The 27,142-nt window shown below is 47.4% G+C and overlaps 1 protein-coding gene across 1 annotated transcript in view; it reads left to right on the forward strand.

The window, feature by feature from the left end:
• Nucleotides 1-652: 652 nt before the first annotated feature.
• The window catches only part of LOC128980380 (zinc finger protein 638-like), a 33,077-nt gene continuing 6,587 nt past the window's right edge, over nucleotides 653-27,142 (forward strand). The window contains exons 1-20 of the mRNA XM_054398850.1: nucleotides 653-738; nucleotides 2,698-4,312; nucleotides 12,000-12,061; nucleotides 12,875-12,913; nucleotides 14,428-14,732; nucleotides 16,431-16,669; nucleotides 17,092-17,238; nucleotides 18,117-18,251; nucleotides 18,552-18,610; nucleotides 18,794-18,837; nucleotides 19,498-19,560; nucleotides 19,845-19,985; nucleotides 20,077-20,145; nucleotides 21,049-21,101; nucleotides 22,336-22,467; nucleotides 23,003-23,131; nucleotides 23,415-23,456; nucleotides 24,035-24,175; nucleotides 24,965-25,090; nucleotides 26,265-26,314. Coding sequence (XP_054254825.1) covers nucleotides 713-738; nucleotides 2,698-4,312; nucleotides 12,000-12,061; nucleotides 12,875-12,913; nucleotides 14,428-14,732; nucleotides 16,431-16,669; nucleotides 17,092-17,238; nucleotides 18,117-18,251; nucleotides 18,552-18,610; nucleotides 18,794-18,837; nucleotides 19,498-19,560; nucleotides 19,845-19,985; nucleotides 20,077-20,145; nucleotides 21,049-21,101; nucleotides 22,336-22,467; nucleotides 23,003-23,131; nucleotides 23,415-23,456; nucleotides 24,035-24,175; nucleotides 24,965-25,090; nucleotides 26,265-26,314 — 3,617 coding nt within the window. The 5' untranslated portion in view covers nucleotides 653-712. The remainder of the gene's footprint in view (nucleotides 739-2,697; nucleotides 4,313-11,999; nucleotides 12,062-12,874; nucleotides 12,914-14,427; nucleotides 14,733-16,430; nucleotides 16,670-17,091; nucleotides 17,239-18,116; nucleotides 18,252-18,551; nucleotides 18,611-18,793; nucleotides 18,838-19,497; nucleotides 19,561-19,844; nucleotides 19,986-20,076; nucleotides 20,146-21,048; nucleotides 21,102-22,335; nucleotides 22,468-23,002; nucleotides 23,132-23,414; nucleotides 23,457-24,034; nucleotides 24,176-24,964; nucleotides 25,091-26,264; nucleotides 26,315-27,142) is intronic.

Here is a 27,142-nt window from a genome sequence, read left to right on the forward strand (position 1 = left end):
CTGCTTCTGAGAAAAGTCTCTGTGTGTCTGTTTTGCTTAATTAATATCTTGGATAATGGCTGCCATAACATCCTCATAGGTGTGCTCAGGAAGTATGGGGTGGATGAGTGGACAGTGAGGTGTGTTGAGACCTGGCTGAAGGACAGAGCTCAGGGGGTTGTGATCAGCTGTGCAATCTGGTTGGAGGCCTGTAGCTCACCGTGTCAGGGCTGGGACCAGTCTTGTTCAACGTCTTCATCAGCAACTTGAGGGATGGAGTGAACCCTCAGCCAGTTTGCTGATGATACAGAACTGGGAGGAGTGGGTGACACCCTGTCAGGCTGTGCTGCCATTCAGTGAGAGCTGGGCAGGCTGCAGAGTTTGGTGGAGGGCAACCTTCTGTAAGAGATTCTGTACGAGACCAAACCCTTTCCATGCAAACCCAACGCATTCCACACCTTGCCTCTGTGAATCATATAATTAAGAATTATCATTAAAATGCACATTCATCGCATGTTCTTCACACTATTCACTCAACAAGAAGAACTCAAACCAAAGCAGCAGCATCCCAGCACAGACCAGAAGTGAAGAGTTGGCTCGTGATCCACCCCTTGTGCCTTCACCACAACTACAACTCCAGCATTGTGTTGTTCTCCAGCTGTGTCCAGCCCAACTTTTGCCAAGAACAAGAGGAAATGGCTTCAAGTTGCACCATGGGAGGTTTAGGTTGGATATGAGGAGCAATTTATTCCCCAAAAGGTTTGTCAAGCCCTGGAACAAGCTGACAGGGCAGTGGTGAAGTGTCCGTCCTTGGAGGGGTTTCAAAGATGTACTGAGGGGCATGGTTTAGTCGTGACCTAGCAGTGCTGGGTTCAGTCCAACAACTTCATGATATTAAAGGTCTCTTCCAATACAAACAGAGATTTGTAAAATGAGGTCTACTGATATTTTCACACTAGTCATGGTTGGCTTTGATTCTGTTCTCTCTCCAAGTACTTTCACAATGAGAGGTTTGGTCTGTTGTTTTTTGCTCTCCACTTTTGGGAGTTCTCAGGAACAGCAAGTCTGAAGGGCAGGCAGGAGATGATTTTAAGTGTTTGCTTCATGGTCTGTTTTGAAAGTGGCTAGAATGAACTTGGCCTAATGTGCAGTTGACATTTAAATATGCTTTGATTTGTTGAGGGAGATGTTGGATGAGGGCCTGGTTCTGGGGTTGTCTGGTGGGAATCTTTGTTATGGCTTCCTTTTTTTTGATGAAGAGAGGTGGATGATGTTACTGTAGGTACTTTTTGTCCTTGGCCTGGCTGCAGTTTGTACTTATTAAGATTAAATAATTGCCAATAGAACTTTAAAATGTGACAGCAACAAGTCAGAGGGATTCAGCTGTAAAATCTGAGTCTCCCTGCAGCTTGTCTGTGGTTCACCTCTCTCAAGCTGTGTGTCATTTTTGTCTTTTGAGTTGTGGTTCTCAAGCTTCAGTCCTTACAGATGACTGATATGAGAGAGGCACGTCCAGTCGCTTGAAAAAAACCCCTCTATTTGGAGACAATTTAAGTGGAAATTTGAAAACCATACCTGTGGTGGAGTTAGTATTGGTGAGATCAGAACCTCAACACTGCAGAGGTCCAGCATGTGAGTTCAGAACCACCCAGGTGTATCTGCAAGCCCTGCTAAAGGTACTTGGTGAAAAGCTGCCAGTAAACCTCATTCAGACCTCACCTAGAGCTGTGAGGAGAGTGACACCAGCTGGTTGTCTGGTTTGGGGAGATAAAGTGGCAAGGGGTGGGGTGAGGGTTTGTTGGGGTCCTTTTGCCTGTGCTGGTCCTGTGGATGAGGCACTTTGCTCTGAGTCTGTTACAAGAATTTCCCAGGCTTGGTGGTATTTAATTTTTTTTTTTAAATTTGTTAGTGTGAGCATAACTTTGTCTTATTCTACCTGCATTTGTACTTTCTTTTACTGCCTGATGGGACCAGGTTCTTGGTGGCTTGAGCTGAAATAAAAGCTGGCAGCTTCCATTGCCCTTGTGCTCATAAGTAGATGGTTCCAGTTTCTGTATGATCTTACACCTGTTGAAAGCTGTGTCAATCAAAGATCTTGCCTTTAACATCTGGAAATGAATTATTTTCTAGCCACAGAGCTCAAATGTTGTCACTCCCTTGGAATACTTTCAGGGTATAGTAGTTTACCCCTGAGAGTGGTCATGGGAGTGTCCTCCTGAAAAACTCTGCCGCTGTCTTCAGATCAAGTCCACAGTGAGCTGGCATCCCAGTTGTAACTGTTGAGGTTACAAAACTATTGTAACCAAACCACTGGTGTTTGTAACATCTACATAATGGTTTCACTTGGGTTTTGCTTCATAAATGGGGTTTGCTATTTTGGCTTATTGTCATTGTAAATAAAAACCAAACTGTTCTGAAGCACTGAAATGCTAAGTTTTGGAAAAGTTTTGAGTGTCATCTCCAGGTATGTTGTCTGTGATGTTTGAACTTGAGTCAAGTTCATTTCCTTAATTACCTGTTAACCACTGCATGTTAAGATGTTATGCAGTGCAGAAAAAAACCCAAACCTGTTCCACTGAGTTTTGAATCCCAAAGTACTATTTAAACTGTCACTAAAGCACCTTGCTGTGACCTCTGTTGTTCTCACTGGTTATAGAACCCACAGCATAACGTAGCTGAAAAGATCAAACCATCTAATCCTTGTCTTTTAACTTTCAGCTTTGTGTTATTCTTGGAAAGTTTCGCACCACTTGTGAATTCCTTGCACCTTGGCGTTGGGAGCCCACTTCTGTTGGGCCCTCCTCCTTTACAGTTTGCTCACATTAAGACACAGTTGGCTCTTCAGCAGTTGACCTCGGTTGCTCCCAACGCTTCTGCACCTCCTCATGCTTGGTTAAATCAGGTGGTTCCGAAAAGCACAATGTTTAGCCCTAGAGGAACTTTACCTCAGAGGCCCAGAGGACCTAACCCGTCTGGCACAAAGCCTCCAGGATCCTTTACGGGAAGGGGTGCAGGAGGTCTTCAGAGAAAACCCACGCCTGGAGCACCTCAAGGAATGCCACCGAGATGTTCGGGGCAGGAGACACTTCAGTGGACAGGTTCCCAGAGGATAAACGTTCGGGTAACTCTGCACAGGCCTGATCCGAGGAAGGTGAAGGAGAAGTCAAACCTACACCAGGAGCAGAAGGGGGAGCCTCGCCCAACTCGCTGGGATATCAGCCCGTGCCCGGCTGGGATGAGTGGGCAAAAGCCACCTGCCTCGGCGCGGATCTCAGAGCAGAACTCCAACGCCCAGAACCGCTACACGCCAGAAAGCGCTTCCAGTATTCTCGCGAGTTTTGGGCTGTCCAACGAAGATCTGGAGGAGCTCAGCCGTTATCCAGACGATCAGCTGACGCCCGAGAACATGCCGCTGATCCTGAGAGAAATCCGGATGCGTAAGATGGGGCATTCTTTGCCTGGCCTACACAGTCAGAGCCGGGCAGAGGAACCCGTGGGTGGTAGCGGCGGTGCGGCAGTCAAGAGTAAAGTGATCGATTACGGCCATGCGAGCAAGTACGGTTACACCGAGGACCCCCTGGAAGTGCGTCCTTTCAACCCCGAAGCGCTGCCGGAAGAGCCCCTGGAAGCACGTGTGTATGCTCCTGAGGTGCCCAGCGCGGAGAAGAGGGAAGAGTTCCCCCGGGAGCAGAGCGTGCCGATGGCTGTCCCACCGCCGAGCGTGCCCTGCAATCCGGTGTTTCAAGTTGAAGATCTGATCAAACAGACAAGATTCCAGATCGATTCCTCAAACACTCAATCCTTTTTTCCAGCTGAGGCTCCGGGGAAGGTGTCCGGAATATGCGTAACGCCTCCTGGACTCCCTGGGGTAAAACCTGTATCCCAGCCTGTGATTGCACCCATCATGCCACCTATGATGCCACCCATCATGGCACCTTTGGTGCAACCCATAATGCCACCAGTCATGCCTCCTCTTGTCCAGCAGCCCATGCCCCAGCACGTGATGCCACCAATGACCCAACCTCCCTTTGCTGCTGAAATCCCGACTGTAAACCATCACGAAAGACCTCAACACGAGTCTGGAACGAGCCAGCCCAACGCCCAGAGTGGCTCGGGAGCGGCACCCAAGCCCTTCCGCCCACAGGCCGAGGAGCCCTTTAGATCTCCTTTTGGCATCGTGAAAGCATCGTGGCTTCCTGTCCTTCCACAGTCCGATGCCCAGAAGATCAAAAAATTGCCCACCCCATCAATGATGAATGACTACTATGCCACGTCGCCGAGAATATTCCCACATATGTGTTCTCTGTGTAACATTGAGTGCACTGAGATGAAGGTGAGTGGCTCTCAAAGATTATTCCATAAACCTGTCCTCGGCATCTTACCTGCTGCCCTCTTTTAATGAACTAATTATTTCCTGAGTTGTGCTGCGGGTCACCAGTTTGAGATGTGCTAGAAGTTGGTGCTGGTAAATCATTGTAACTGCTGCACGGCCTCTTCTGTTCCAAACTTCATTTCACAGTTGCCATGCACGTTGGGTTTATATTTGTTGTTGTTTATTAAAAGTGATTTGTGTCTGCTGCAGAGGGTTTCAAATGACAAAACCAACCCTTTATCAATGAAGCCAAACTGTATCGGTTGAGTTTTTAGGCTCCTTTCTCCAAGAACAATGTTGAGGTGCTGGAGCATATCCAAAGGAGGGCAGCAGAGCTGGTGAAAGATCTAGAGCACAAGTCTTGTGAGGAGCAGCTGAGGGAACTGGGGTTGTTCAGCCTGGAGAAAAGAGGCTGAGGAAAGACCTGGCTCTCTAAAGCTCCCTGGAAGGAGATTGGAGCTAGCTGGGGGTTGGTCTCTTCTCCTAGGGATCAAGCCCTGGATGAGGCTGCCCAGGACAGTGATGGAGTCCCCATCCCTGGAGGATTTTCAAAGCTGTGTAGATATGGTGCTGAGGGATGTGACCTGGCAGTGCTGGGTCAAGGGTTAGATTCAATCTTGGAGATCTTTTCCAGCCGAAATGATGATGTGATTCCGTAAGTAAAGCATCACCTTCCTGGACATGGTCCTGGGCAGCCTGCTCTGTGTGACTCGACTTCAGCAGGTAGGTTGGACTAGATCTCCAGGGGTTCCTTCCAACCCCTACTGTGCTGGGTTTGGGGGATTGATGTTAAGTGGGGGACTAAAATGTATGCACAAATCAAATCTCAGTAGGGTAGCTGATAGATGTTCATTTATTCATGCCTCCCTGCCCCCCCCTACAAAGTCTGTGTTAAAACAAAGCAGCCTATTGAGCTGCAAAGATTTAATCTTCCAGACGTGGTCTGTGTGACACTGAGTGTCCCCAAGGCTGGAGGCTGGCTCTGGGGGATGCACAAAATGCTTCATTCAGCTGACTGAGCATTCAGCTAGGAAGCCAGTAACAGTTTCACCTCTTAAAGGAAGAAATGGAAGGAACTGGGGAATACTGGGAGAGAAAAAAGCATTTTGATAGCTGTGGGGGGGTTTTCCTTGAAGGCTTAGGCTTAACGTGTCAAAAATGATTAAACCCTAAAAATTAATAAGTCATTATTAGTTTCATGGTTAAAGAATCATCAGGAAATGTGTGAAAAGCCCATGGGGGGTGGTAGAGGGAAGGCATTTTGCAGAATGATGGAAGATCACCAAGTCCTGTTCAGGCTGCATGTTCAAAAGCCAAAGGAATGGGTAAGTTGGTGAAGCTGTCTTGGGGCTGCGGACTAAAAATCCCTTTTCATGTTTTTTTACCCTGAAGCACTCAAGACCAGGCAGAAATGTGGCTGTCTCTGCAGCCTTGAGGTCTTAAAAGGGACGAATTTAGCTGAAAATGCGTAAAAAGGATAGATTTGGGGTGTTGCAAATGATAGACAAAGCTCTTCCCAAAGGTGTCATCTGCCCAGATGTGGATTGTTCGGTAGCTTGTTTGCTGGTGCTTTCTAAACCAGAGCAAAAGTTACTCCTAAAAGTTCTTCACAGATCACCTCAAGCTTTATTCAAGGTGATACCTTCTTGTCCAAAGGGTGCTGCAGCGAAGTGTGTGTTCTCCAGATGGCCTCACCTTATGGCAGCTACTCAACCTTTGCTCCCTCTTGTGGCTGCTTCTAGCTCTGGTAGAAATCTGGTACTGATTTTGTTCTGTATCACTTTTTTTTCTTCATGTACACCTGCTGCTGCTTGGGCAGCTCAGACTGTTCTGAGTCCTCAAGGGACGAGTCCAGGGAGTGACCTGGTGGAAAGCAGCTTCATGGAAAAGGGACATAGGAATCCTGATGGACAAGTTCAGCATGAGGCAGCAATGCCAAGAAGGCAAATGATCTCTTGGAATGCATCAAGAAGACTGTGGCCAGCAGGTCGAGGGACCTCTACCTCTACTCTGCACTAGTGAGACTGCATCTGTGGAGTATTGTCCTCAGCACAGGAGTGTCCAGCAGAAGCTATGAAGATGCTGAGGGGCCTGGAGCATCTCTCTGAGGAGGAAAGGCCCTGGGGCTGTTGAGCCTGGAGAAGAGCAGCCTGAGCGGGGATCTGATCAATGCTCAGCAAGAGCTAATGGGTGGGGGATCAGAAGATGGGGCCAGACTCTTCTCAGTGGTGTCCAGTGGCAGGACAAGGGGCAGTGGGCACAAACTGGAACCCAGGAGGTTCCACCTAAACAAACTGGAAAACTTTTTTTTGGTGTAAGGATGCTGGAACCCTGGAGCAGGCTGCCCAGAGGGGTTTTGGAGTCGTCTCCTCTGGAGAGATTCCAAACCCATCTGGGCATTCTGAGCAATCTGCTTTGGGTGACCCTGCTTCAGCATGGGGGACTGGACTTGGGGCTCTTTGGAGGTCCTTTCCAGCCCCACCATGCTGGGATTCTCTTAACCAGAGAGCTTGGGGGTCAGTCATTGGATCAGCACTGTTCATGTCATGGGTAATGGGATTGAGGGCACTCAAGCTTGCAGATGACACCAAGCCAAGAGATGTGGTTGACATGCTGGAGTGATATCCATCCAGAGGGACCTGGACAAGCTTGACAAGTGGGCCCCTGAAAACATCATGTAGTTCAACTGAGGCCAAGTGCAAAATCAGCATCTGGATTGAGGTAATTCCAAGCACAAATAGAGGCTGGGGCATGAAGGGATGGAGAGCAGCCCTGTGAAGGTGTCACTTGACAAGAAGCTCAGTGTGAGCTGGTGATGTCTGAGAGCAAAACCATTTCCTGGACTGTATCCCAGGCAACATGGGCAGCAGGTGGAGGGAGGGGATTCTGCCTTTCTGCTCAGCTCTTGACATTTTACAAGTGCCTGTTGTGACAAGACAAGGGGTGATGGTTTGAAACTGAAAGAGGGAGGTTTAGACTGCAGAGGAAGGACCAGATGAGCTTTTTATGTCCCTTCCAACCTAAACCAGCCTGTGGCTCTAAGAGGTTGCAGCAAGCAGTTTAGAAATGCTGTGTTCTAAATGGTGTTTTGGAAAGGTGGCAGATTGGCATGGAAGTAGACAGGCAAAGGTGAAGATGAAGAAAGGCACTGAATGAGGAAGACCACCTCTCTATCCAATCTTGAAGATACTGGACATGTGAAAAACAGTTTCAACCATGTGAAAGTGCTGAGTTTTAAGCTCAGACTGTTCATGGTGCCAGGCTGTCTTGTGCATTGTTTTAACCCAGACTTGAAGTACAAACTGCTCCAGGATTCCTTTTCTTGAAGCAGAAGCTTCATTGCTGATTGGAAGAGACTTCAAGAGTGTTACCTGTGGGTACTTTATTAAAAACAACATGATTGTGGATGAATGTGAAACCTGGCTCCTGCTCCTGAAGAGTCCATTTGCCTCTCGAGCTATATAGTGACTGTTGAGTGGTGGCCAAAACATCTCATTTGCATCATCTGAGGTTCTTCCTTGTTCCTTCAGCTTGGCTCTCCCATAACTGCAGTGAAACATTGGCTGAGGTTTGGTTTGGAGTGAAAACCACTTCTGGCATCCCCCATCACATTGCATTTCTCTCTGTAGGCCTTTCTTCTTGAGTATCTAAGTTGCTTAATTAATGAGATCTGATGAGATCAGAGCTGAGGTAGCCTCGAGATGACTGCAGCATCCCAAAATGCAGAGTTCTGGTTTGAGTGTGTGGCAGCTGAGCAAGCAAATGGATTCTCTACTTCTTCTGTAACAGAAAAGAATCCTGAACACCTCTCCTACAGAACTATTTATAGCCATTCAAAGGTGGCTGTTTGTTCAGAAGTCACCAATTATGACTTTACACATGGCTGTCTATGGTTCTTCAGGCAGGTACCAGCTCTCCAACAGGTTATTTAGTATTTGAGCATTATGGCTTTGGGGTGAACGATGATTATCATGGACTTGAAGCTTCTTGTTGTTGGAGCAGCACCAGAAACATGCAGGGTTGGCCCTTCTACCTTGTGGTAGGGAGGGTTTCATGGTGTTGGCAGGGATGGCTGTCCACAGTGCTGTGTTCTGAGAAAAGAATCAAGAGAGGGCTTTTTGAGCTAAGAAAGGAATTTAAAGAATGACTTGATGCTGAAGTGGCTTGCTGATCTAGAAAGTGTCTCAAAAATGGGTGCAGTTATGTCCTGCAGCCTTTCTTCCATGAAGAATACCCAGTTTTAGTCTTGGGTAGATAGAATTTCTCCTTAATGTTCTTATTTCAAATCTATTTCCAAACCCCTCAACGTATTGAGACATTTTCTGAGTACATGGAAGGGCAGCTTCATTTTCAAGTGGAAAAGGACTTGTGCTGGAATAATAAAGTGGGATTTCTCTGTCCTCAAACACTTGTCACTCTGGAGCACTGTAGATTTGTGCTCTTGTCAGTATGATGGATCACCCTGACTTTTACAATTTTTGTTTGCTGGCTTAAGTAGATTTAATGTGAAGGTGATGTTCTCTTGAGTAGCCAGGCAATCCTTGAGATCAATCCAGACTGGGTGATGAAGGGCTGGGGTGCAGTACCCAGTGGAGAAGGACTTGGGAGTGCTGGGGATGCAAAGCCTGGACATGGGCTGTCACTGTGTGCTCAGCCCAGAGTCAGCCTGTCCCTGGGCTGATCCCCAGCAGCGTGGGCAGCAGGTGGAGGGAGGGGATTCTCCCCCTCTGCTCTGCTGAGACCCCACCTGCAGTGCTGGCTCCATCTCTGGAGTCCTCAGCACAGACAGGGACCTACTGGAGAGCGGTCAGAGGAGGCCACAGCAATGCTGTGAGGCCAGGCTTGAGAGATTTGGGGTTGTTGAGCCTGGAGAAGAGAAGGCTCCAGGGAGAGACCACCTGGTGGCCTTTCAGTACTTAAAGGGGCCTGTAAGAAAGCTGGGGTCAGACTGTTGTGTGTTGTTTTTTTTTTCCTACCAACTTCTACAGCTCAAGTGTCATCAGTATTGTTATGGAGAAGTATTTTAGATGAGGAAGTTGGGAATAATTGTAGGACAAGAGGCCTGAAGTTGTGCCAGGGAAGGCTGAGGTTGGACATGAGGAACAATTTCTTCCCAAGGTGGTTGTCAAGCTCTGGAAGAGGCTGCCCATGGCAGTGGTGAAATTCCCACTCCTGGATAGGTTTCAAAGCTGTGTAGATGTTCTGCTGAGAGCCGTGGTTTAGTGGTGACCTGGCAGTGCTGGGTTAATGGTTAACTTGATCTCAAAGGTCTTTCCCAACCTAAATGATTCTCTGATTCCAAGATTCTAAATGGAGCCTCCTGTAACTGAGGAGTGCAAGAGGGCATTGGCATAAGGAAGGCTGTGAGAAGAAGGTTGTGTTTGTTAGGGAGGACAATGTCCCCTTGTTGAGTGCCAGGCTCATTGGATGGGAGCTAAAGCTGCTTGGAAGCAACATCTGGTGGACGCTGCGTGCCTGTTCGTTGTGTGGGACCACGGCGTGGGACACTGGAAGCACAATTTCATTTCATTTCCACAAGGAATTTGTTGTAGCCCTTGAGCAACAATCTTTTCTTGTCTGACTTTACACATCAGTGGTGGCTTTAAGATTGGTCAGTAATGACAAGAGAGGGGGAAAATGGTGTACACTGGTGAGCTGCTTGTTCCTTACCGTTGTGTGTGCTGTGTGTCCCTCTGCTGGCACAGATCGTCATGGCCTTAAGCTCCACTGTCTTCTACATGAGCATAAATCGTTTGGGTCACAGTCTCATAGCACATCTTGGCCTTGACAGGCTGATGGTGCTGCATGCACCACCTTCTGCACTGCCAAAGCTCTGCCCTGGTCACAGGAGCATTTCCACCTCATCTGAGTGAACTATCATGAGCTTTGCTTTTAGCCAGTGTGGTCAGCAGTTCTGTGGCTGAGCAGGAGTTCCTCATGCTGCCAACTTCACATTGGTTCAGCTGTTGTTTTCTGAACTGGCATGTGCTCAGAAGTGAGGTGGCTTTTCACAGTGCTGTTGTTTGATAGAGCTCTGTTGTGTGGAGCTGAGCCTGCCACTGCACTATTCAGCCATTGTTACTGGTGTTTATGAAAACAGCCAAAAGTTGGGTTTTAAGGATACTTAGTTGTCACTGACATGATACCTTACAGCTTTAGGCCACGCCATGTCTCTTCTCAGTAGCAAACTGTCTGCAGAAGTTCTTTCCTTAGGTAGGTCACACGTGGTGTTCCCCAGGGCTCAGCTCTGGGGCCTGTTCTCTTTATTCTCTTTATCAGTGATTTGGATGAGGAGTCAAGGGCACATTCAATTTGCAAGTGACACCAAGCTGGGTGGAGTGTTGATCTGCTGGAGGGTTGGAAGCACTACAGAGGGATCTGACCAGGCTGGATTGATGGACTGAGATCAGTGGGATGAGGTTCAACAAGGTTCTGCACTTGGTCACAACCACCCCATGAACACTCCAGGCTTGGGGCAGAGGGGCTGGAAAGCATCTGATGGAAAATGACCTGAGGTTGTTGGATGATAGCAGCTGGATATGAGCCAGTATGTGCTCAGGGGGCCAAGAACACCACCAGCATCCTGGGCTGGATCAGCAGTAGCATGGCCAACTGGACCAGGACAAGGACTGAAGGATTGTGCCCCTGTAGTGGGCACTGGTGAGGCTGTATCTCCAACACTGGGTTCAGTGCAGGAAGGATACTGAGGTGCTGGAGTGTGTCCAGAGAAGGGCAGAGAAGCTGGTGAAGAGTCTAGAGCACAAGACTTGTGAGGAGCAGCTGAAGGACCTGGAGTTGTTCAGCCTGGAGAAAAGGAGGCTGAGAAGAGACCTTCTGTCTCTCTGCAGCTCCTTGAAAGGATGTTGGAGCCAGGTGGGGTTGGTCTCTTCTCCCAAGAAACAAGTGATAAGAGGAAGTGGTCTCAGGTTGTGCCAGGGGAGGTTTGTAGATGTGGTGCTTAGGGACATAGTTTAGTGATGACCTTTAGTGCTGGGTTAAAGGTTGGGCTTGATCTTGGTCCTCTTTTCCAATCTTAATGATTCTGTGAGTCTGGGTTAGTGTCATCAGCTGTTTCCTATGGAAAACTTAGGTGTTGGGTTTTTTTTAAAATAAATTGTGTGGAAGATTTGATTCCCATTGACCTTTAGCTGTAAAGTGATCAGATGTGAATGTTCTGGAGCTGAAGGCATGTGGAGTCCTGCCTCTGTTCAAACATTTGACTTTAATATGCCATGCTGTGTCAGGGCTTCTCTTCAAGTCAGCTTAATTCGCTCTCTTGGTGATCATCGCTCTGACAACCTGGAAAGCTGCTGATGGTTGCCTTTAATGCAGCCAGCTGTTGGATCAACCTTTTGTGTTCAAAGCGTGGTGACATCAGCCCAGTGTATTGCTGGAAGGAACAGGCTTGTTTGATATGATACATTTGGTTCATCTTCTTAATTCCTTTGTCTGTGTTAAGAGCTTCTGCTAATCACGAATCATTTTAATGTTTTACTTAAGGGGGAATAATCTGAAGGGAGAAATTTGGCCTTGGCAGGTGAAATTTGATGGAAGGTGAAATATGACAATACCTAACTGGCAATTGTCGTCCAGTGCTGATGTTTTCCAAGCTAATCCAACTTCTCTCGGATGTCTTCTCTCCCCTCAGGACTGGATCTTGCATCAGAACACTCCGTCTCACATCGAAAGCTGCCGCCACTTACGCCAAGAGTAAGGAGCCCCTTTGAAAAGTTGCCTCAGTGTTAAAAGTGGTTGCTGTGCGTGGCTGTGATCTGTGACAGTTGACAGGTTTTCAGAATCCCAGCATGGTGTGGGTTGGAAGGGATCTCTGGGGATCATCCAGTCCAACTCCCCTGCTAGATAAAGCAGGGTCACCCACAGCAGTTGCTCAGGATCACATCCAGGTGGGTTTGGAATCTCTCCAGAGAAGGAGACTCCACAACCTCTCTGGGCAGCCTGTCCCAGGGCTTCAGCACCCTCACAGGAAAGAAGAGATTCATTATACTCCCTATGGAACCTCCTGGGTTCCAGTTTGTGCCTATTGTGCTGTCACTGGGCATCACTGGAAAGAGTCTGGGCCCATCCTCTTGCCCCCCACCCTTTAGCTCTTGCTGAGCATCGGTCAGATCCTCTGTGCGGCTGCTCTTCTTCTGGCTCAGCAGCCCCAGGGCTCTCAGCCTTTCTTCCTCAGAAATGCCCCATGCCCCTCATCTTCACTGCTCTCTGCTGGACTCTTTCTGGTACTTCCTTGTATCTCTGAACGGGGGAGCACAGACCTGGACCCAGTACTCTAGATGTGGCATCACTGTGACAATAGAAGGGGATGTGAACCTCTTTTGACTTTCTGGGCATGGTGTCCTTCACACAGCATGAGGGTGGTCACTGTCTGAATGCTTTCAAAAGTGGCTTTAGCCCAGTGGGTAAGAGCTGGGCTGACCCTTAGTGGTCCTGGAGTACAGAATGGAGAAACTTTTGCTCAAATGCTGCTGTTTCAGTCACAGTTGTGTTTTTGTCATTTCACAGGTACCCTGACTGGAACCCTGAGGCTCATTCCTCAAGGAGGTAACTGCCTTTTGGTTACAGATTGTTTTTTGTTAATAGGTACATGGGTAATGAATGCAATTAATTCTCCTCCTCTGCTTACTGGCAGGCTGTATTAGCGCTTCATGTGTTCATCAGAAATTTGTGTGTGGAGCTTTTGTGGGTTTTATCCTGAGGTGGTTTTGTAAAACAAGTTACCCAGCAGCTAAAACTCTCACAAGGAGGAGAGTGAACTCTGGATCTCGAGACTGATGCTGTCAGCAGCCTCCTCCTGACCCTGTCTTCTCACTGGCCTTCAGTTTGGAAGGTACTGGCTGTGATACAGCAGTGAGACTGACTAGCAGTAGATCTCTGGTTAAACTGCAGGAGTGATTCTGAGCTTTTTAGACTGGATCTTTGTTCCAGTTCAACCACTCTGGGTTGCAAGTCAAAACCGGTTTGACAGTGGGCGTGCTGGGGTTAGCTTTTGCATCACAGGCCATGGATCCCTTGGGAAGCTGGGTGATTCCAAGCTGGACAAACACTGGAATTCATGAACTCATGTCTCTTCTTTGCTATTAAGTTTTTAAAAACACACCCTGTGGACCGATCCAAACTGGATTGCAGTGAGATCTGGTTCAATATTTGTGTGTGTTTTAACTTGCATACAAATTAGAGTGATAGGGCTTGAAATTTTGCTTGATTTTTCCTGTGGCTTTGCATTAATTAGTCTGACATTCTGCCTAGGGTGTGAACTGCTCACAGAATCCCTGGTTCCCAGCATGGTGGGGGTTGGAAGTGACCTCTGGAGATCACGTAGTCCAACCCTCCTGCTAAAGCAGGGTCACCCAGAGCAGATGGCCCAGGGTCATGCCCAGGTGGGTTTGGAATCTCTCCAGAGAAGGAGACTCCACAAGCTCTCTGGGCAGCCTGGTCCTACTATCTTTAGGTGGAACCTCTTGCATTCTAGTTTGTGCCTGGTGCACCTTGTGCTGTCACTGGGCACCACTGGGAAGGGTCTGGCCCCACTGGCTTGACCCGCACCATTGAGATATTGTTCAGCATTGATAGGTTGTTTCTCTCATGGATCTCTTCATTATTTTTCCCATATTCCCCATCCATTTGACATCTCTGGGTAGCATCAATATGTAATAGAAGTATCTTTACATGGTCCTCTTCAATCTCTTTCATTCCCACTCATTCTTTCAGATTTAACATCTGAAAATTTCTAGCTTCCAAACTAAATTTGGCAGAGGCAAGGAAACTATCTTAATTCATGGCTTTCATGGATCCTTTCCTATTTTTCTCCCCATAGCGCTGCAGCTTATAACTTCAGAGCTTTTTTTGCAGCTTTCTCTTGTTCCACGTGGGTTATTTCCTCCTTCTTGCTTCTTTCCAGTTGTCTCTCCCTTATCCTAAACTCCCATACCCACCGTTACCAGCGTGTAAATTGTTCATAACAGAGACTCTAAACCTTCTCAGTTTGGTTCTTTTGTTCTTTCAACCCTTCTTTTCCACCTCCTCAAACCCCTTTTTGTTTGCCTTTGCTCCGCTAGAAATGCTGTGGAGAAAAAAGAAAACCAGACCCCCAGGCGCCGCTCCAGCTCGGCCAGTCCCAGCCCCAGGCGCTCCAGAGCCCCGAGCTCCAGCTACTACCACCGCCGGTCACGCTCCAGGTCGCGGAGCCCAGGCCGCTTCCGGCCCAGGCGCCGGAGCCGCAGCCCTTGGTACGTGCGGCGCCGCAGCCCCAGGTACAGGTCGAGGTCTCCGCACCGCTCCCGCCACCCGCCCAGGGCCAGCCCGCGGCCTCGCAGATCCTCCAGCCATGACCGCTCGTCCAGGAGGTCGAGCCACTCCCGAGGTACGGCCTGCGCGCTGCCCCGCGGCGGCTGCCTGCCCTCCGGGGAGGGCTGAGCTGCGTCCACACCATCGCCAGCCGCGTGGGGGGTTGGAAGGCAGCTCTGAATGTCACCTAGTCCAGCCTCCCCGCAGGCACCAGCCGCCTTCAGCTAGATGAGGTTGCTCAGAGCCCTGCCCGACCTGAGCTGTTTCCAGCTGTGGGTTGTCTGCTGCTTCTCTGGGCAGCCCGAGTCTGTGTCTCAGCACCCATACAAGTAAAGAACTTCTTCCCTGGATTTAGGCAGTCTCCCCTCTTAGTTTAAAGCCATTGCCCCTTGTCCTGCTGAAAAGACTGTCCTCATCTTTCTGAGAAGTACTTGTGGTGGGTTGGAAATTCCCCCCAAAATAAAATTGCCTGACCAGCTCAGTTAGAAAGCAGATGAAGCTGCTGTATTTACAAGCAAAACTACAATCTAGAAATGAAATGCAATGAATATGTACAAAATATACAGTATTTACAGCTATTTACAATTTACAGACAGCACAAGACCCACCCCCACCCCCCCACCCCCCCCCAGACAAATCAGGGGACTACTAATAGTTTCCTTGCTCCCTTCCTCCTATACCCACAGGACAAGAGAAAGAGTAGAGACTTGTTTGTTAATACTCAGCCACAACAAAGCAATGCAGCCAAGGTTAGCAAAGCCAGCAGAAGCCAGAGCTAGTATCTGCTAGAGCAAGGAAGCAAAAAGAGACAAAGTTGGTATACACAACTATCTTATGTTGGTAATCTGACTAAGAGATTATTTAGAGCTTATCATTATTTTCCTTTTTTACATCCAGTGGTGATTTATTTACATTCTACTACTTTCTGTTCAAGATCTGTGGAAAATTTTCAAGGTGCAGCCTAAAACTACCATTACTGAGCTCTAGTGGGAAGGAAATCTAGGTGAAAAGCTGTGAAAGAACAGGGAGTTCCAGAGAGATCTTAAGGGTGAAATGCAAACCATTTTAGAGCAGAAAAATGAGGAAAAGAAGCAATTAGGGATCAGAATAAAAATTTCCTACAGAAAGAAAGCATACAGGAAATTAAACTTGGATCATTAAAGAATAAATTAAAACATCAGCCTGTAGGACAAGGAGCCAGACAGAGCAGGATACAGAGTATAGCAGAAGGCATCAAGGCAGCGACTGCTGTTAAGTCACTGTGGGAGAGGAGGATTCACGTCTCGAAAATTTACTTTTTGGTATTCCCTGATGCAGAAGCACAGAATCCTAGAACTGGTTAGGTTAGAAAAGGCTTGGAACTCAAGAGAGTCCTACCATTAACCCAGCACTGCCAGGTCACCACTAAACCATGTCCCTCAGCACCACATCTCCATGGCTTTGAAACCCCTCCAGGGATGGGGACTCCCACCACTGTCCTGGGCAGCCTGGGCCAGGCCTTGATAATCCTTCTGGGGAGAAAATTTGTTCCTCATGTCCAACCTAACCTTCCGCTGGTGCAACGTGAGGCTATATCCTCTGACTCCTTGGGAGAAGAGACCAACCCCCAGCTGGCTCCAATAGCCTTTCTCAGGGAGTTGTAGAGAGCCAGAAGGTCTCCCCTCAGCCTTCTTTTCCCCTTCCATTCATAGAAAGGCAGAGTTGGAGGCAGTAGTGAAGAGTTTGGGGCCTGGTTTTGTAGCAGAGTTCAATAAACATAAATCTCTTCAAGCAGTGGGATCTTCAGGATCGGGATCTTCTCATGGACACTTAAGGAAGTCATCTGGAAGTGTGAAGAAGCCAGTGAAAACAAGTGGTTCTGCCAAGGCTTCCAAGAAAGATGAACCTTCTTTGCCCGAGTCAAGTTCTTCATCTCCTAAAACTGATGATGTGCCTGAAGAGAAAGAAACAAAAGATGGTGAGGAAGACTCAGCTGCTTCAACCAGTGGATCTAATGCCCCTTCTTACAATAGGGTGAGTTTCTTCATGGTTTTTCCTCTGTGCTTTTAAGAATCTCATTTCACAACAAAGGTTTTCTAACAGATGGGAAGCAAAAAACCTCTCTGGTGCTTTCTAACAGCAGAAAGAAATAACCATTAAATGTGGGTCCTTGTTCTACTGGGTACTTGTTTGTTTCATACAAGGAGTGGGGAGCTGTCTTTGGAGGAGCTTACTGTGCATATAAAAGTAAAACATACAAGTAGAAAGCGTTCATTTTGCCCTGTCAGCCAAAAAAACTGAAGCACAGAAGTTGGATACTGTAATAAGAAGGCTTCTTAGCCAGTAATTTTTTTGTTTTACTGTAGACCCTTCTTTTTTTTTTTCCTTTTTTTTTGCTTCCCTTTGCTGGTCCAGATTTGAAAATTTTTTACTTTGTTTTGCTTTTCAATTTGCAGCTGTTGAGGAAGGAGCTGCTGAGCTGTGGGACAGTCCTTCAGATATCTGATTTACCAGATGATGGCTTCTCAGACCAAGATATTAGAAAGATTGTTCAGCCTTTTGGCAAAGTTAGTGATATCATTGTGCTGCGCTCCAGAAATGAGGTATGCTTGCCCTCAGGGTGTTTTGGTGTCAGCATAGAAAAAAAAAAAAGCAGAGGCAAGTGAAGTGCTTTGGTCCTCAGCTCAGACTTCCTAAAGCAGGGTCATCCACAGCAGGTTGTGCAGGATCACAATGTCCACATGGGTTTGGAATCTCTGCAGAGAAGGAGACTCCACAACCTCTCTGGGCAGCCTGCTCCAGGGCTCCAGCACCCTCAAAAGGAAGAGGTTTTTCCATTGTGCTCCATATGGAATCTCCTGGGTTCCAGTTTGTCCTGTCACTGGACACCACTGAGGAGTTTGGCCCCATTCTCCTGCCCCCTACCCTTAGCTCAGCATTGAGAATATCCTCTTTCACGCTGCTCTTCTGCAGGCTTAAGAGTCCCAGAGCTCTTTCCTCCTCACAGGTATGCTCCAGGCCCCTCAGCAGCTTTGGAGCCTTCACTGGACTCTGTCCAGTTGTTCCCTGTCTCTCTTGAACTGGGGAGCCCAGAACTGGACCAGTACTCCAGATGTGTCCTTGCTATGGCTGGGGAGAAGGGGAGGAAAACTTGCCTTGACCTGCTGGCCACACTCTTAATGCACCCCAGGAGACCACTGGTGGTCTTGGCCACGAGAGCATGTTGCTGGCTCATGGTGAACTTGTTGCACACCAGCACTCCCAGGTTCTTCTCTGCAGAGCTGCTTTGCAGCAGCTCCACCCCTCACCTGTTCTGGTACAGGAGGTTGTTCCTCCCATGTCAAGGACCCTGCACTTGCCCTTGGTGAACTTCATGAGGTTCCCCTCTGCCCAGGTCTCACTGAACAGCAGCCCAGCTTGGTGTGGTGTCAGTCACTCCTCCCAGTTGTGTACCACCAGCAGCAACCTTTGTGTGTTCCAGGCCTTCCTGGAGATGAACTACAAGGAAGCTGTGATAGCAGCTGTGAAATACGGCGAGATGACGCCGGTGCTGGTCAACGGCAGGAGGGTGAAAATCAGCGTGGCTGAGAAGCCAAAAGCACCTCCTGGCAACAAGGTGAGCAGCTGGGAGACTTTGGGTCTCTGCTCCAAAACCTGCTCTACTCCAGAACAAATAGATGTAGTAGTTACCATGTAATTTAGATTTCTGTTTCATAAAGAGCAGCTCAAAATGTGTATGAATCTGCACATCCTAATTGCAGTGCTCCATTTTTCAGAGCTAGTGCCTAGTATCAGGTTAAACATGGGAATATTAATATATTAATACATACAATACAGATATTAATACACTTAATACAGAGGTACACACATTTGTATATAATTGTGCAGTAAAAGTTCATCTTTCTGCCCATTTCAGGCCAAAACAAGCATCAAAAAAAAGACTCAGCCTGTTAAAAAGGTTTTGCCAAGCACCAAGTAAGTGCTGCCACCCCATCCCTCTCTGATAGCCACTGCAAACCAAATGGGTTCAGATCTGTTTGGTTTCTTGGTTTTTACTGAGTTTGAGTCTTTTTAGCTGCTTTGGATATTAATCAATTGTTGCCTTTGAAGGTGATTTTTGTTTTTTCCTTCCTTTTTTCCCCAATGTACTCATCATAGAAAAGATCAGACCACCACCACGAAGAGACCTAAATCTAGCACAGGTAGAGTTCTGGTTGTCTTTTAACAGTTATTCTCTTCTCTCTCCACTCCACTACTGCTTTTTTATCATAGATTGGTTTGGGTTAGAAGGGACCTCCAAAGGTCATCTAGTCCAACCCACTCTGCGGTCAGCAGGGGCATCCTCAACTGGATCAGGTTGCTCAGAGCCCTGTCCAGCCTCACTTTTGTGCCAGTGCTTCTCTTAATAGTGGCTGAGAACAAGTTCAGGGAGCTGTGAGGTGAAGTCCTGCTTTATGCCTTCAAATAGCTGCCTTTTCATGCTACCCAGTCACTCTTCCTTTGAATAAACCCACCAAGGCCAGCCCTCAAGTAGCAATGAAACCCCACCTTCTCCTGTGCTTAATCTCTGTCATTTTTAAGTGTTTGCCTCATCTCTTGAAGTGTTATCACCAGAATCCTAAACAAATTCCCAAGAGCTGTTCCACTTCCCTAGTTTATTGGAATTAAGTTATTGGTTAGGGTTTGTATGGTGGTGTGGTTTTATTTTTGTTTTATTTTGGTTTTGTTTTGTTTTGTTTTGTTTGTTGTTGTATCAGTTGAATTTCTGCAGATTTAAACTATCTCTGTCTTTTTATACCCTTTGTGAGTAACCTAGGGAATAAGCATTCCTACTGACACTCATTTTGGGATGTTTCATGTAGGTAAAAAAGAAAAGACTAAGAAACCAACAAGTAGTAAAACCAAGGAAACTTCAAACCCTGGAGGTAAGACTGAGGAGAACTTTGAGTTAACGATGAGCAAGTGCTTTTCCATCCCTCTGTTCCCTGTCTCCAGAGCAGGTCATTAACCACAGGCATGGACTTGCCTTGCCAGGCTTTTCCTGTTCAGTGTTTTCTGCCTGCTTTTAACAAGGTCTAGGACTTTGATAGGAGACCTCTGAGTCTTTGGCAGAAAAATACAGAGCGTAGCTCATTCAATCAGTTAGTTCCATCTAGTGAAATGGAAAAACACCTTTTTTTTTTCCTGCTCTTACCAACAAAACCTATAGATGAAGACCCTGAGATCTCCACAAAAGCTGAAGTGGAAGGTGAGAAAATGACACAGTCAGAACCACAGCACATTCCAGACAAGGATGGAGTTACAGAGCCTGTGCAGACAGGGGAGGTGACCAACCCTGCACCTGTGCTAGGTAATCCTGATGTGATGATGCCATTTGTAAGTCATTTCCCAGTTGCTGTGTGAAGTCTAAAATTGTCTTCTGGAATTGATTCATTTTTTAGAGAAACCTCAGGTGCCTCAGGTGGCAGCATCAGACTTGGATGAGTTTAAGGAAGCTTTAGTTGATCAAGGTAAATTGCTGCCTAACACTATTGTCTCATTTCTCTGCTGCTGGGAACAAGATGAGAATGCTTTTGAGTTAGGCTGTTGAAATAATAGAATATCAGAAAAGAAAAATGATTGGAATAAATTCACTGACTGAAACATTCCAAACCCACCTGGACATTGTGATCCTAGGCAACCTGCTTTGGGTTATCTTGCTTTAGCAGGGGGTTTGCACTGGGTGATCCCCAGAGGTCCCTTCTAGCCCTACCATGCTGGGATTTGGGGATTGTGTGGTTATTCAATGGATAAGCTCTCCAAGCCTGGAGAAAAGAGGGCTCTGGGAAGACCTCATGGCAGCCTTCCAGTACCTGAATAGGGCTATATGAAAGCTGGAAAGGGGATTTTTCCAAGGGCTTGTAGTGATAGGATGAGAGGGGATGGATTGAAGCTTGAGGAAGGCTGATTTAGACGGGAGGTTAACAAGAAATTCTTTGGAGTGGGGGTGGTGAGACGCTGGAACAGGATGCCCAGGGAAGTGTGGATGCCTCCTCCCTGGGAGTGTTTGAGGCTGGGCTGAGTGAGCCCTTGAGCAACCTGGGCTAGTGGAAGGTGTCCCTGCCCATGGCAGAGGGGTTGGAACTGGGTGATCTTTAAGGTCCCTTCCAACCCAACCCATTCCATGAATCTCTGAAGGTGTGTGTGCTTGCTGATCCAGAGATGGGAATGAAGTTTTTATCCCTACATAAAACTGTTCCTTTTGGAAGCATTTCCATAACTCCAGCTGTCTCGTTTGAGGCTGCAAGCTAAACGAAGGAACATTTCATTGTTCACAATGGCAGTGGTGACAAAAAGTGACAAGAAGGTTCTTAGAGCTCTACAGGCTTCAGAGGTCTCTGCTGAACTACTAAATACTTCCCACTCCTTCCTAGAAGCTACGGTAACAACTACAGAGAGTGAAGAGGCCACAGAACCAGCGAGCAAGGTCAGTGTAAAGGTGCCTGACCCTGGAGAGCTCAGAGTCTGCACTTGGTGCTTTTTGGTTTGCTATCTGAAAACTTCCAGCTGAAATCCCCTGCCTCTTAATCTCCTGTGAGAAACAATGAATAGTTTCTTTTCTCCTTCCTTAGTGTGATTTGATAGATGTCTGTCCATCTCATTCTCTGGTTTTTCACACTTTTCTGAGAGTTTGGTTACTCCAAAAGATCTTTCACGCTCTGACCATCTCTGTTGCCCTCCAGTGAGTTCCTCTCTTTGGATGTTGTGGGTGGCATAATCATGGGGGGGTTTGGGTTAAGATTTTGATGAATTAACATGAGATTTGCTTAGGTGTAGATAAGTCCACAATTAGGCAGTAATTTGTGGTATTGGTTGATAGCTGATTGATGATGAGCCAGTGTATGCCCAGGTGGCCAGGAGGACCAACAGCATGTTGGCCTGGATCAGCAAGAGTGTGGCCAGCAGGAGCAGGGCAGGGATTGTACTGGGCACTGGTGAGGCTGCACCTCCAACACTGGGTGCAGTTTTGGGCCTCTCACTCCCAGAGGGATATCATGGTGCTGGAGCATGCCAAAAGCTGGTCAGAGATCTAGAGCACAAGTCTTAAGGAGCAGCTGAGGGAACTGGGATTGTTCAGCCTGGAGAAAAGGAGGCTGAGGTTGGAGCCAGGTGGGGGTTGGTCTCTTCTCCCAAGGAACAAGTGATAGGACGAGAGGAAACAGCCTCAAGTTGTGCCAGGGGAGGTTTAGGTTGGACATGAGGAACAATTTCTTGCCCTTGAGGGTTGTCAATGCATGGAGCAGGCTGCCCAGGGCAGCATTGGAGCTCCCCCTCCCTGGAGAGGAGTTTCAAAGCTGTGTAGATGTGGTGCAGGACATGGTTTAGTGGTGACCTGGCAGTGCTGGGTTAAAGCTTGGATTCTGTGATCTTAAAGGTCTCTTCCCACCCAAATAATGCTATTCCTCTGTAATGAAGGTGATTACATGATGGATTTTCAACTTTTCTCTAATGATGTTTAATGTGCTTTGCTGCTGAGTCCTAAACATCTTTTAATGATCTTTGGGTTTGGGGTCACTGCAACTGCTCTAACAGGATGTTAAGCAAGTGCTTTATTCAGTGGTGGCTTTCTCTAGCACAGTAAATGCTCCTTTCTGTAGTAACAGCATTTTTGATGTGGAAATGAGGAACATCAGTGATAACTGACTCTTGCTTGCTCACAGGAACTTGAGGATATCTGTGTGGTTCTTGTTTCAAACCTCCCTGAGAAAGGATACTCTGTGGAGGAAGTTTCCAACCTCGCAAAGCCCTTTGGAGGACTGAGGGATGTGCTGATTTTATCATCTCATAAAAAGGTATTTGATTGCTATTTAGTAGCATTTCTACCTAGTGAAAAGCAGCAAATGTGAGAATAGTGCTGCATGAGTGGAGCATCTCTTTGGGAGGAAAGGCTGAGACACTTAGGGCTGTTCAGCCTGGAGAAGAGCAGCCTGAGAGGGGATCTGATCAACAGCTAAAGTGTTGGGGGCAAGAATCTGGGGCCAGGCTCTCTTCAGTGGTTCCTAGTGACAGGGCAGTGGGCACAAACTGGAACCCAGGAAGGTCCACGTGAACATGAGGAGAAACTTCTTTGCTGTGAGGGTGCTGTAGCCCTGGAGCAGGCTGCCCAGAGAGACTGTGGAGTCTCCTCTGGAGAGCTTCCAAACCCACCTGGGCATTGTGCTCCTGGGCAAGCTGCTGTGAGTGCCCTGCTTTAGCAGGGGGTAGGACTAGGTGATCTTCAGAGATCCTTTCCAACCCACACTGTGCTGGGATTCAGGAGAGCATTGCTGTGAGATGCTTTTGCTAAATGTCAGTTTTAACTTGGGGCTGTTTTCTTTCTTCTCCAAGGCTTATCTTGAAATAAACAGAAAATCTGCTGACTCCATGGTCAAATTTTACAGCTGCTTCCCAAGGTCCCTGGGTGGAAACCAGCTCTGCATCAACATGGTGCCTCAGTGCACCACTGTCAAGGATGAAGTAAGTGATACAACACGTGGAAATTCTGGGATATGTGGTAACATTTCAGTGCAGAGCAGGATCTTCTCTTCCAGCTGACTTTTATACACCAGCAGTGTTATGAATTCTGATGGTTTGTCATCCTGATGACTTAATTCTGTTAATTGTCTTTTTGGCTCTTGATGTTCTGATCTGATTTTATTTACAAAGTAGAAACTAAGCAGTGGCTGTGAGTCAGTGACTGCTAATGAAGCTGGAGTTCTACAGTTCAACTCTTTAAAATCTCTTTGTTTTTCTTTTCAAGGAAGCAATATTTACTGCTCTCATTAAAGATTCTGACCCTAAGGTAAGTTGCTTGCAGTCATTCCTCCAGTAGCTATCAAAATACATTAAATGGGATCACAGCACCCTTCATCCTGAAATACCAGGTGATGGAGTTGTTCTCTAAGCTTGCTCCTGAATTTAATGTTTGTCTGTGGTGTGCTCAGGGGTTAATGAGCAAGGGAGTAGGATTCAATGTTGCTATCTTTGTTTAGCTCCATAATGCATGAAATGCAAGGAATGAAACATTTAATAGGAGTCCTTGGAGACCTTTCCCTTCTGTTATGAGTTTTTCCTGTTCTAACAACAAGCTGCTGACCTCTGTGACTGGGAGAGCACACAGTGTGTGCCTCAGCAGCTGGAATTCAGCAACTCATCTCTTCTTTGCTGCCTTTTTGGGGTTTTTTTTGGTTTTTTTTTTTTTAGACAGCACACCCTCTGGCCTGATTGTGATGTGAATCCGCAGATGTGATGCTGGGATTGTGTGGATGCTTTTGTTCAGTAGGGTCTGAGTGACAGAAAAGCTTTCTGTGGGGCTTTAGTAAGTCGCTGCAGAAGTGTGTTAGAAAGTTAAACCCAAGTTCTGTCCCCAATGTCCTTCAGGTGAACACTGCAGCTTTCCACAATCGATTTGTGCATCTCGGGAACCTGCCAGATGATGGCTACAGAGAACTGGAGGCAGTTTGTGTGGGACTTCGGTTTGGAAAAGTGGACAATTATGTTGTCCTGAAGAACAAAAACAAGGCAAGTGAGCTTTTCCTCTCCCAGCACCCAGAATGTTCTGCTAATGGCAGAGCAGAGTTTCTCACCCCTTCTGAACGTTTGTTGGGGGCAGTGAGGAAGTCAGAAGCCAACCAACCAATCCATGCTTTTGGCTTTTTCTGGTGTGAACAGCACAGTGAAGCTTCCCAAGTGGCTGGGGAAGTTATTAAGCTTAGGGGGGAGGGAAATGAGGTCCCATTTTATAGGAACCTTGGGGAGAAAAAAAATGACTTTGGGAAGTGAAAATGTCAGAATTGCTGCAACTGCTTTGTGTTTGGGACACTTGAAAGTGTTGTGACTCGAGTTTCAGTTTTTATAAACCCAGTTATTTTATTTTTTTTAATGTGTTTTTGCTCTTGACACTGCTGGAAAGCAGCTCTGTGGGGAAGGACCTGAGAGTGCTGGTGGGCAAGAAGTTCACCGTGAGCCAGCAATGTGCCCTCATGGCCAAGAAGGCCAGTGGGATCCTGGGGTGCATTAAGAGCATGACCAGCAGGTTGAGGCAGGTTCTCTCCTCCCCTACTCTGCCTTAGGGAGGCCACACCTGCAGTTCTGGGTCCAGTTCTGAACTCCTCAGTTCAAGAGAGACGGGGAAATACTGGAGAGATTCCAGCAGAGGCTATGCTGGAGGGGCCTGGTGCCTGTGGGGAGGAAAGGCTGAAGCCTGAGGCTCTTGAGCCTGGAGAAGAGCAGCCTGAGGGGATCAATGCTGATCAATATCTAAACAGTTACCTGAACAGTTACTTGAATCTTGGACTTTTCTCCTTCCAGGCAATTCTGCAGCTGGACAGTGCCAAGTCAGCCAGGTCCATGTACAGTTTCCTGCAGCAGTACCCTTACAATATGGGTGACCACACGCTGACCTGTACCTTGTCACCCAGTGCAGAGACTGCTGAGGTGAGGTTTCATCCTTCTGTTTCAATATGCAATCACTTGTTGGACAAGAACCACCTTTCTGGGAAGAGCAGCTCATGGTGACAATGTATTTTGCTGCTCTTGTGGATGAGAGGGAAATGGTGCAGCACCCTGGGACCAGACTGACTTGGTGGCTGGTCACAAGTGATGTTCCCAGGGCTCAGTACTGGGGCCAGTTCTGTTTAAAATCTTCATCAATGATCTGGATGAGGGCACTGAGGCATCCTTGGTCAGTTTGCAGATGACAGCAAGTTGGGTGGAGTGCAGATCTGCTGGAGGGCTGAGAGGGATTTGGCCAGGCTGAGGTGATGGGATGAGGTCAGTGGGATGAGCTTCAGCAAGGCCAAGTGCTGGGTCGGGTGCTTGGGTCACAACAAGCCCAGGAATGCTCCAGGCTTGGGGCAGAGTCACTGGAAATCTGCCTGGCAGAAAAGGACCTGGGGGTGTTGCTTGACAACAGCTGATAATGGGTCACTGTGTGCCCAGGTGGCCACAAAGGCCAACAGCATCCTGGCCTGGATCAACAGTTGTGTGGCCAGCAGGATCAGGGCAGGAATTTTCCCCCTCTACTCAACACTGGTGAGGCCACACCTTGAATCCTGGGCTCAGTTTTGGGTCCCTGACTCCAAGAAGGATATTGAGGTGCTGGAGTGTGTCCAGAGAAGGGCAATGAAGCAGGTCTAGAGGAAGGTCTAGAGCACAAATCTTGTGAGCAGCAGCCCTTGGGCTTTCTGCAGATTCTTACTGTCTCTGGAATGTGATTTGTCTGTGGAAAAGCTGTACTCCTGTTGTGTGTCACACAGCTGAGCTCCTTCACCCTGAGCTCTGCAGCCCTTAGCATCCTCTCCGGCACAGGACACTGAGATGCTGCCTGGGAGCTGTATTGAACATCCCTCCCCTGATATACGTCACAGAGTAAAGCTAGTTCTGCTCAAAGCCAGGAGGAGAGGAAGCAAGCAGTGGTGTGCTGCATGTTCTGGACTTCACCTGCAGTAAAATCTCTTCCACTGCTGTTTGCTTTGATTTGCTATGAAATACATATTCCATGGAGAGCAGCTGCAGAACTTTTTAGTATGGGTGACCCATCTGAAGGTGAGTTTCTGGTGTTGGTGATGAGCCAAGTGATGGATCCTGACCCATGCTTTTTGCCTTTCAGGCTGAAGTTGTGAAAAAAGAAGTGAAGAAAGAGGAGGCAAGCCAAGGAAGGTATGAGAGTCTTGTAGTGAAGGCCTTTTTCTGTCTGTCTGTTCCTGGAATGCTTGGCTGAGGGTAAGCAGGTTGCTGCACCACCTCTACCTCAGCCCAATCAGCAGACCCACCCTGAGATCCACCATTGCCTGCTGTCCCCTCTCTTGGGCTGTTGTGTGTTCTGTGTGTGCAGGACATCCTCCAGTGTCCTGCTGCAGAGTTGCCATGTCTGTCATTTCTTGGATGTTTGGGGCTGGAGTCCTCTTTTCTGTGTAGTTTGAGTCCTTGTTGTTGGTTTGTTGGGATTTTTTCTTACCAGTTTGGCCAGGATTTTACCATGGGGCCTGGCAAGTTTGTTTGGATTATTCATGTTGGTAAGAGACTTCTTCTTTTCTGTTGGATCTAACCAAGGAGTGATCTCTTCCCATCGTCCTGCAGCCCTTTCCTCTGTCAGAGCACCTCCTTTCTGTTTCCAGCTGCTAAAAAATAAACTGAAATTTGCTTGTTTCACTTCATTAACTTCATGCTGTGATCCAGAGCCCTGAACTGATTGAAAACAAAACTATTACTGGCAGAACCTGGAAATGGTGGGGGGAGGGTGGTGGTTTGTTCTATTTCAAACTGCTTTACATTTCTGATTGTGGAGTAATTATTTGTTGGGTTTAGAGCTTTGATTATGTGTTGTTGTTTTGGGTTTTTTTTTTATACATGGATAGATCATGATAAGAATTCTTGTTAACAGATATGACTTAAAGCCCCTTCTGTGACTCCAATCCATGTTTCTGGATTAATTTTATTAAAAGAAACCAATCAAACTCTGTTATAATGATCCTAAGCTGCAATTTC

The sequence above is a fragment of the Indicator indicator genome, unplaced genomic scaffold, assembly GCF_027791375.1.
Source record: "Indicator indicator isolate 239-I01 unplaced genomic scaffold, UM_Iind_1.1 iindUn_scaffold_145, whole genome shotgun sequence".
NCBI classification, from domain to species: domain Eukaryota; kingdom Metazoa; phylum Chordata; class Aves; order Piciformes; family Indicatoridae; genus Indicator; species Indicator indicator.